At 48.8% G+C, this 10,334-nt stretch overlaps 3 protein-coding genes across 3 annotated transcripts; 1 reads left to right on the forward strand and 2 right to left on the reverse strand.

Moving 5' to 3' along the window:
• Positions 1 to 283: 283 nt before the first annotated feature.
• N7466_008339 (putative PB1 domain protein) lies at positions 284 to 2,198 on the reverse strand (the record flags this gene model as incomplete). Its single annotated transcript, XM_057167728.1, has 5 exons — positions 284 to 310; positions 364 to 1,530; positions 1,586 to 1,921; positions 1,982 to 2,131; positions 2,184 to 2,198. The coding sequence occupies 5 exons, from the start codon at positions 2,196 to 2,198 to the stop codon at positions 284 to 286; spliced, it is 1,695 nt and encodes a 564-aa protein (XP_057018359.1).
• A 2,490-nt stretch (positions 2,199 to 4,688) lies between these two features.
• On the forward strand, positions 4,689 to 8,338 carry N7466_008340 (DNA-dependent ATPase RAD26; the record flags this gene model as incomplete). Its single annotated transcript, XM_057167729.1, has 3 exons — positions 4,689 to 4,799; positions 4,849 to 4,922; positions 4,978 to 8,338. 3 exons carry the CDS (start codon positions 4,689 to 4,691, stop codon positions 8,336 to 8,338), a joined length of 3,546 nt encoding a protein of 1,181 aa, XP_057018360.1.
• A 377-nt stretch (positions 8,339 to 8,715) lies between these two features.
• N7466_008341 (Allantoin permease) lies at positions 8,716 to 9,853 on the reverse strand (the record flags this gene model as incomplete). The annotated part of the gene is made up of 3 exons (XM_057167730.1): positions 8,716 to 9,009; positions 9,099 to 9,388; positions 9,457 to 9,853. The coding sequence occupies 3 exons, from the start codon at positions 9,851 to 9,853 to the stop codon at positions 8,716 to 8,718; spliced, it is 981 nt and encodes a 326-aa protein (XP_057018361.1).
• Positions 9,854 to 10,334: the final 481 nt, after the last annotated feature.

Raw genomic sequence — 10,334 nt, forward strand, 5'->3', positions numbered from 1 at the left:
AATCGCATTCTTGGAAAATTTTCCGAGGGTCTCTCTCAGTGGCCCACCGGAATACGCGATGTCTCCAGTAAGTGGAAATTAGATATACTAAGACGTGATTAAGACCTTATCTCTGCCAATTACATGTTCCTATGTGCACTAAATATGTGTATATTCCATCCCATGCTAAAAATCCAAGGGTATAAGCTAATAAAAGACTCTCCAAAAAATGCCCAAATCCATGCTGCCGTAAGCTACCAGCAAGTCGTAATGAAGTGAATAGCAAGACCGTCCAGGGTTGGAATCAAACAACTCGTTCTTCAACCCATATCTAGAATAAGTTAGTGAGTGCATCTTGTTTAAGCAAAGGACAGAAAAGCATACCTCCATCTTTCCCATCTCGCTCCCTTCCCGGCGCGCAACCTCTCGGGCTGAGCTTAGGAGTAAATCCAGATCCTCCTGGTCTACCATAGTAATCATATCACCATCATCTTGAACTTTGATCTTCAAAGAATGTTTGAAGCCAAACTTTTCGCGAATACGAGTTTCGAACTCTGCATATTCTATCGTAGGCCCGATGATGATATACCGAATATCATCTGGCGCGTGGACCTTTGTGCGGAATTTTTGTACTTCCGGCCGTCTGGAGTTTGTCTGGTTTGAGAACTGCGCTGGAGATCGCGCTCGCCGTTGCCGAGTAGATGGGCTGCCATCAGGTGGGCCGCCTACTAGCTCAAAGCCTCCATCTTTCAGCGGCTCGCTACCACATAGTTCTGCGGCATATTCGTCTGCTTCGTTGATGTATTGTGGAGGCTGATAGCGGCTTCCTCGCCCGTAGCCCGAGTTGGTATGAGATCGGGACCCTTGGTATGGGTCATGCGTGTCGGCCTGTCCGTACTCTTGATTTGGGGAAAAGTCATTATCGCTATGATTCCTGCGGTGTCCTTCTTGTGAAGGCCAGGAGCGATTGGGATCTTGCGAGTAGCCGCGCATGTTAAATTGCCGAGACGGTGGCCCACGAGGCTCCGATGCTGTCCGAGTCGTCCCGATCCGTGGCTTTTCTGCAGATGCCTGAACATGTGGTGCCGGAGCGAGTGGTGACGCAGTCTCTGATCCAGTGGGTCGACGGTCTAGGGCAGCGCCTGTTCGCTCTAGCTCCAGCCGTAGTGAGGGCCGCGCATTCCGAAGTGAGGAAGTGCGATGATGGCCCTGACTGCTTCCAGATGAAGATCCATTGCTGGTGGAGCGGTCATCGGGCGGTGGTGTTGGTGGAAATACATTGCGGTTCAAAGGTGGTTCCGATTGCTGACGAGTGCGACTGCTCAAATTTTTATGAACCAAATTTGTGGCTGCATAGGACATTCCATCCCGGTCCTCAAATGCCGTCTTGTCCACGACGATCGGCCTCCAATTCTCTTCTGGGTCGAGATTTCGTTTTGATTGAGCAACTATGCGGGATTTGCCTAGGTAGTCCTTGGATTTCAGGTTCTTGACTTTGGCGGCGTTTGGACGATATAGAGTCCCTACAGGGATCGAGAAGACGGTATACCCCTTGATTTTTAGTCAGCAGGTTTATTTGAAACGGTCTCTGTCTAGGGGGGCTTACATCTGCATTCTCACGTATAGCATCCTCGATGACATCGTGGTCTCCTGTAACTTTCTCCCTTGCAGCAAACTGCATATCTTTCATGCCAGGCTCGATTTGTTGGAGATAGATGTAGCATAGACCACGATTGAACAACACCTCACATGAATACAAACGAAACAAGAGGCCCAGTTGTTCATAGTCGATGGAAGTGTTGCCCCGGAGATAAAGTAGTGTGTCGTTGAAATTTGCGAGGGCTTCTTCAAAGTCTCCTAGCAAGAAGTTCGAAACACCTTGTTGGAAATAGGCGATGGCAAGATACCGATCCAGTCCTACTGATCGTTGATAGCAATCGACCTGTAAGATATAGAGTTAGTGGGCAATCTTGTTCACTTTTCACAAGAGAAGTCAACATACGGCTTTTTCATGTTCACCCAAAGTGGCATGAATCACTCCAAGGTTGAAGAGTATCTTAGAGGTGTCGGCAATCTCATTAAAGAGTCGCAGGGCTTCTTCGAACTCCTGATTATCATAGCAGTCCAGGGCGCCAACCCATGTTTCAATTTCCTGAACTAAATCAGTATCGGCTATCATGCAATGCACCCTTATTGCCGCTTACCTGTTTCAATGACATGCTGCCAATATATGAATCAAAGACAAGCACACGATGGTGTCTAAAGATTCTCAATTGACCACAGAACCCAAACCGGATCCAACGCGGATTTCGACCTGACTAGGTCAAATGGCACACAGATGAATCCAATGTGTACACCGCTAATCGGCGGAGACCGGAAAACGTCACTTCAGCGGGGTCTCCAAGTGACATATAGGGAGAAACCCCCCCTCCAACTATTATTAAAATTGTTGGTACTAGTCTGGAGACAATGTCGGCACGGAGGTGAGCAGCTAAACCTTCGACACAATGCCAAGGCCCTGTCACCCAAGGTTTTTTAGAGAGGAAATGAGCGGTGGGACGCCCAGGGAGCGGGTCACTACCCTGATTGGAATCCCTTGACCGTTGCGATAGGACGGGGGGTCTTTTCGCGAGGGGGAATAAGTGAAGGTTGGATACGATGCACGCGATAGAAGCCGATGTGATCCCGTCCAAAGGGAATCGGGAAAATGATCTGTCAAAAAAATGTATTTATAGAATTCTCTCCCGCGATACTTCAAAAGACCCGGTGGTTGGCCGAATCAAAAACCAAGAACGCCCACTTTGGACTGAGGAGTGAGTGCAGATTGTGTGGTTTCTCACCTCCGATTCCGGTGGTGAGAGGGTCCGAGTTGCGAACGACGCGAAGTGGGTATCCCGGCTACCTGGAAGCGCCCCATGAGGCGGATAAGAGGAGAACGTGGTGCTGCGGGGAGTGGAAATCGATGAAAAGGGGGGGAAAAGAGAGAGAAGGATTTATCGGAAGAAGCAAAGCAAAGCAAATAAAAAAGCACAAAACCCAAAATCCAAAAAATGCCGGAACCTGCAGAGGGGCTGCACCGAGGGGCAGGGACACCTAATGCAAAGCTACTGGGAACGGTTAGTCAACCCGAATAGAAGCGCCCAGTAAATGGGCCAAAAATAACTTGCGTTGCACCTGCAGGAGATTTATGCACGCCTCGATCAATCAGATCATGGAACCATCAATTTCCTGGTGAACGCTTGTGAGTGGGCAGCTTTTTTTTTTTTTTTTTTTTGGTTTCCATGCATGAGCGATATGGATCCTTGGTGCTCCTTCGCCAGTCATATATGACGGTATTGAAGTGGGGGAGAGCAGCCAAATTGAAGACTCGTGGCCATTCCCCTAGGGAGCCATCTCCAGGTTTCCAACATGGATAACCCATGACCCCTGTTACACAACCGCGCTTGTGCATGGACTCATTTCGAGGAAATTGGCTATTTTCCTGTCAGCCGTCGCATGATTGGGTTGAGAGTCGCGAATCTTCATTTCCAATATGAAGAGGGGGCGGGGGAGGGAATAAGCTGTGGGACCGGACCCATCACACTGGGAACAACGTTTGGAACGACAGGGTTGGTGGTTGGCTCGAGCGAACGGGCCGCGAGGGACCGAATGAATTCCAAGGCTGATGCCCACAATCTGTGTTTCTGCAGCATATGGCCCTGCCATTGGTCAGGACCCACTGAACTATTGCCACGGGCGCTTCCAGTGCTTTATTTAGTTGCCCAGCACCCATCTGCGGGGAACTTGATTCCTTCTCGCTTCATACATACCATTTTGAGAAGGGAAAGAATCCACCGAGTGGTTGAAAAGAAAGAGCTAGGGCTAGCGTGATGCTTAAAATGGCATGCAAATCACGATTGGGCTAGCGAATCCAAGAAACCGCAAAAGGGGAACTTTTGAAAGCTCCAGGGTTGATAGATCATCTTCGATCACCTGATCTCCAACCCAGAATGTCGGGACTAACGAAATCCCTTATCTCTTATCAACACCCTTATCTTTCCCGTTATCAGTGATCAAGTGACTGTCACATGGGGAATTCAAGCTTCAAATAAGAAACCTTGGAATTTCATTCAATACTAGTAGTAGTAGTATATAGTATATCATTACTTTGCGTCTCTGGCTATGCTAGTAATTTTCCTTTTTTCAAGCGTCAAGGACCGCAAATTATCGCACGGAGTCCTGCAGTAGGCTACATGGCGGCTTCTGCTCATACTTAAAGTGAGAGAGAAATGAAGTTTCGACAGGAAGTAAATTTTTTTATTATCCAGCAAGGGTATGATTTACATGGTTTGAGCCCTCAGCTTCTAGGTGTAATGCATGCCATACTGTCTACTACTAAATTAGTAGATGGACTAAATAACTGCTTGCAAGATGGAGTCTACAGAACGCTAAACCCCTTTGGGTACCCGATAAGTAAAGAAGCGGCTCAAATGGGCGGTGTGTTAATTCTGCCCTAATTACCTGGAAAAGATAGTTAATAGTCTCTTCAATCTTAGAATACTTCACACCGAACGACTTATGCAGAGTCTCATTCACTCTAATACAGGAAGGGGCGCAAGTCAACATGTTACCATTCACTTAAATCTCAGACTCAATTCAAATATTCCTTGTTCTGACCAGTTTCGTTCTCTTTATTACTTCCCAAATTAAAACACTACAACAATCGCACGATGGCTGCCTCCTCCCGTCCTGCGCACGCTGCCGATGAGGCAACCTACCTGCAAAGTTTGGATGTTGACGTGCAGAATCAGGATGATTTGGAACGAGAGCTTGCTCAAAAGGTCAAACCTCAGCGACAATCTGTCTTGAATCTTGGCTAACATGCCTTAGGCTGACAAATTGCTTGCCGAGAGGGCCGAGGAGAACGAGATCAAACGCCTGGAGAAGGCTCTGACTGACAAAGAGTATGTGCACATGCTGCCCTTGTTTACTAGGTTGAAATTCTTACCCTATCATCAGTCGAGCCGATGCGCAAATTCGGAAGCTAGAATATCGCCTTGCCCAACCCGTAGGCTCCGCCACCCAGCAGCGTCTTCAAATTGAGCTTGACCGACTCAAGCTTCGCCGGACTGAACTAAACAAGGATGTGCGAGAGATTCAAAAAAGAATTGATGGGCAACGAGAAGTCCAACAGTCAGCTTCCTCCAGCCATGGGTCCGGTCGACAAGTGAACGAGACTCGACGCGACTACCTCCTGCGCACTGGTCAGATTACTCCATTTGACCTCATAAACACTGGTGGATCAGAGGGACCTGCTGCAGCTCTACATGATGCTCTTGCGGGGGCTGAGGACGAGCAAAGGGTCAAGGAAGAGCGAGAGCAAGCGCAACATGATGCTTCCCACCGCAACCTTGTCCGCCCTGGTCACGACTTTGATGACCTTGGCGAAAGCAACCGCACCGAGAGCAGCTCAAAACGCCAGAAAGTAGAAGCAAGCCCTTCTCCCGTCGACTCAACTTTCACATCAACACCAGACGCACGAAAAACCCCGAAGACCCGCCGATCCCTCTCCCCCTCATCCTCCGCAAGTTACGTTGCCTCCGAAGGTCCTAGTGTCAAGTCCGAAGATGAAGATTACATGCCCGACACTCTGCCAGAGACAAAGTTGACTGCAAAGCGGAAGCGACGTTTAGAAGTGAAGGATACACAGGATAACTTGGAGGACCTCAGCGGCGTTGACGATGGCGACGAGTCTGTATACCAAGAACGTTTGATGCTATGGATTAAAACTCGCAGCGAGGCCCGTCGTCGTGAGCAGCCTGGATATCAAGACGATCCAAACGAGGAGGAATGGCACAAACCACACCCCAAATATCATGACCTTGAACTTCCCAATGGACTCAAAGTCCCCGGTGACATCGCACATTACCTCTTTTCGTACCAAAAGACGGGTGTCCAGTGGCTATGGGAGCTTCACCAACAGTCAGTGGGTGGCATTGTTGGAGATGAAATGGGACTGGGAAAGACAGTCCAAGCTATCACATACGTTGCTGCTCTTCACCACAGCAAAATGTCGTCAAAGCCCGCTATCGTTGTCTGTCCTGCAACTCTCATGGTTCAGTGGGTCACCGAATTCCATAATTGGTGGCCCGCATTGCGTGTATCAATCTTGCATTCTTCAGGAAGTGGAATGCTTAACCTGAAAAGGGAAAACAACCGGGAAAACGCGCTGACATCGGAGATGATGGGCGCCGGTGGTTCTCGCCCTCTTTCTTCAGGACAAAAAGCAGCTAGGAAGATCCTCAAGCGTGTAGTCGAGGAAGGCCACGTTTTGGTGACAACTTATTCTGGCCTGCAGTCCTATTCGGATGATTTAACTGATATTGAATGGGGATGCGCCATTCTCGACGAAGGTCATAAGATTCGCAATCCCGATGCCGGCATAACTTTCAGCTGCAAGGAACTCCGCACCCCCCATCGCATTATCCTATCCGGGACTCCCATCCAGAACAGTCTTATTGACCTCTGGTCTCTTTTTGACTTCGTTTTCCCAATGCGCCTCGGCACGCTGGTTACGTTCAAGAACCAATTCGAAATCCCCATCCGTCAGGGTGGATATGCTTCCGCCTCCAATCTCCAGGTACAAACTGCTGCCAGGTGCGCGGAGACCTTGAAAGATGCAATTACGCCTTATCTCCTTCAGCGGTTCAAGACTGATGTCGCGTCCGATCTTCCGAAGAAAAGTGAACAAGTCATTTTTTGCAAGCTCACACAATACCAGCGGTCTATGTACAAACGATATCTCGCTTCCGATGACATGCAGTCCATCTGCAAGGGGAAAAGAAAGTCATTTGCAGGCATTGATATCCTCCGCAAAATTTGCAACCACCCAGACCTCGCCGATCGGCAATATACTATTCTCGATCGTGACTATGGTCGCGAGGATCGCTCGGGTAAAATGCAAGTTCTTAAGAGCCTACTTGAGCTTTGGAGGGATACTGGACACAAGACTCTACTATTCGCCCAGACTGTTCAAATGTTAGACATCCTGGAAAAGTTCCTCCGGTCTCTCGGAGGATTCACTTTTCGTCGAATGGACGGAGGGACACAAATTCCCAAGCGGCATGCCATTGTAAACGAGTTCAATCTTGACCCCGAATTACACGTATTCCTTTTGACTACGAAGGTGGGCGGCATTGGTATAAATCTTACTGGTGCGGACCGGGTCATCATCTACGACCCCGACTGGAACCCCTCTACTGACATGCAAGCCTGCGAACGCGCATGGCGTCTCGGCCAAAAGCGTGATGTGACAATTTTCAGGCTCATGATGAAGGGTACTATCGAAGAGAAGATCTACCACCGTCAGATATTTAAACAGTTCATGACCAACAAAATCACCAAAGATCCGCAGCAGCGTGAAGGGTTCCAGCTAAATGATCTCTATGATCTGTTCTCACTTACCGAGGAGGATGACCAGGAGCTCGAAACAACTCAACTCTTCAAAAACGCAGAGATCACCTATCAAGAAGAACAGAAAGAGAAGTCAAAGTCCAAGCTTCCGTCTAGGCGGCGCCCCATGGTCATCAATTCAATGTCGAGAGTCAAGTCGCCGTCTCCAGCTCAGGTCAAAATCGAAGAACAAGCGGACGACCTGGGGAGGGTTCAGGGAATCGCCAACGTCGAAGATTTCCGGACTGCAGCTGGCATCAAGACCGAAACTGGCTCTGAGCAGAAAGTCGACGATCAAACTACTGATCAGAGGGGTGATGACAAACAGGCCGAAGACCGTCTCATGCATAGCATTTTCTCCCGGTCAGGTGTTCACGCCGCTCTTGAACACGATCAGATTGTAAACGGCAAGCGAGTGGTCCGACCAGATGCGAAGATGGTTGAAGCTGAAGCCCGCCGTTTCGCCAACGAGGGTGCTGCCGCGCTCCGCAGAGCTGAAGAAGCCGCTCGCTCCTGTCCCATTGGAGTGCCCACATGGACTGGTCAATTTGGCCTCGCGGGCCGTGATATGGGTGGAAGCTCGGCGCGCCCAGGTCGAGGTGGGCCCTCCTCCGCCTCTCTCCTCACAAACCTCAACCCTGGTGCCGCAGCAAATAACCAACGCGTTCCTGCTCGCTCCACCCCAACGTACATGCCTCGTGGCGAGGAGTTTCTACCACTAATTCAGAACTTCTTCCGGACCTACCGAGGTCCTATTACGTCTCAGGTCATTGTCAGCAACTTCAATCACTACTGTGCGATGGAGGAGCGGCAACAGGACTTTTACAGAGTCTTGAAGAGAGTCGCTGAGCTTGGTCCACCTCATCGGGGTCGTAGGCTGTGGAGACTAAAACCAAAGAACGGTGAAGGAGCACCGTCAAAGCCCTAAGAGCGGTTTGTTCAAATGTTGTGATTGAAAATCTACCATAATTAGTACCTTCAAATGTTTAGAAGGAAAGATTTTGTACAATAAATATGTAAAGTTTATGATGCTATGAAAAAAAAAATATGAACATGACTGCCCTGGAGCCCGCTGTACATATAACCATGAATCTGTATGTCGAAAGTGAACTTCCGTAGATCTAATCAATCAATACCAAAGTTCCAAGGTTACTTGAATCTCCCAACTTGGTGCCCAAGGAAATCAACCTTGGAATGACCCTGGGCCGAAGGTGGAATATCTGGATGTCCACCAGGCAACCGCAGAAACCAGGACCTTTGCGCGAGAAAAAATCATTTGGCTCGAGAGGACTGCCGAAGTTGAGCTCAAATCACATCCAACTTTGGCGCCGAAGTGAGCACTGTCTCACTATCGTCATCCCGATCCCATTGTTCCCGATATTCTTCCATCAGGGTACGAGCGGACGGCGCCCTTTCAACAAAGTTTACCACAGCAGGGACGGGGAACACATGGTGAAGTGCACTATATACACCAGCGCTGATGAAGAATCCCGAGAGAAAGCAGATGTAATATAAATGCATGAATCCCACCGGGACTTCAATGTTGGGGTTCACATATGCAACAAAGCCGGGTAACGACGGTGCAGTTCCGCAGGCCCACTGTATGAACATCCGATATTAGTACTCGCTTTCCAGGTCAAACTTTGTAGAGGTTCTTTCTTGCTTAATCGAAACGGAGGAGCACCTACCCCGAGAACGGCTCGCCAATCCACACCGTATGTATACCAATAAATACTAGAACTATTTCCAATGAATAGATCTTCGACCTTGATCTTGCCTTTATTAACAAAGAAGTATGATGAAATCATGAGTCCAGTCATGGGTCCCAGGAAGACGGAGTAACTGCTCAGTACGGTAAGGAAAGTTGTGGCAGTATTGACAAGCTTCCATGGGTTGCAAGCGATGGACACGATAGCTGTGATATAGGCACCTCGACGGATATTGATGTATTTGGGGAAAGTTGCAGCCAAGTCGAAACCTGAGAATTGTCAGTCAAATGCACATGAGAAAACACTATCAGTGGATCCTCTATGTTTTTGTACTTACCTCCTGCCAATGAGTTTCCAGGAACGTTCACTCCAATCTGCGAGACGACCAGAGCAGCACCGCCAAAGAACCCCGCAGCCCGAGATCTCGAGCCACCGTCCTCAATTATAGCGCCTAGCAGGGTAGGAAGATTCCAATAAGCCTCACCAAACCGGTCCTGTGTCGCAGCCGTGACCAAAATTCCAATGATAGAGCAAGTAATTCCGTAAAATGGGAAGCTGATAAGCTGGCCCCAAATTGCGTCTGATGGTTTTCTCGCGAAACGCGCGTAATCGTTCTGATTGAGAATTCCTGCCGCAATGGATCCAATAGTGCTTATGATTCCGAACGCGATGTTCCACCCGGAAGTACTTGTAGAGGCACTGGACATAGTTGAGCCAAACCCGCTGTGACCCATGGTTGCAAGAGACCAAATCAGCAGCACAATTTCAAAGACTAGAATCGTTGCTGCGGAAGCATAGAAAAATGTGTTGAGCTTGTGTGGATGAATCCAGATAAAGGGCAACGAGATGATCATGAAAATGATATATGCCACGAAAGTCGCGGTTGTGGTACCTGTTGATGCGGAGAGAGTGTTGGGGATGCGCGACTCAATGTCTGGCCATATTGCTTGCAAGCACACATAGATACATTCGCCGCCAATCCATGCTTGGAAGCCGTCTTATATGGGAGGTTAGCTTTGCGATGTAGGGTGGAATTGAGTGGGCTCCCGGGGAAACGGGAGCGGGAGCGGGAAGCTTACACCACACTGTGGAATGCAACAGATTAGTCAGTGTGTTTCCTGGAGTAATGATATCAGAAGTATTCGAATGTGGGGAACTCACCAATAGAAAGAAGAATACGATTCCAAATCACAAAAGAACTTCCATACATGCCCC

This window comes from Penicillium verhagenii, assembly GCF_028828195.1.
Source record: "Penicillium verhagenii strain IBT 33310 chromosome Unknown utg000008l_segment0_segment0, whole genome shotgun sequence".
In the NCBI taxonomy this organism is placed as follows: Eukaryota; Fungi; Ascomycota; class Eurotiomycetes; order Eurotiales; family Aspergillaceae; genus Penicillium; species Penicillium verhagenii.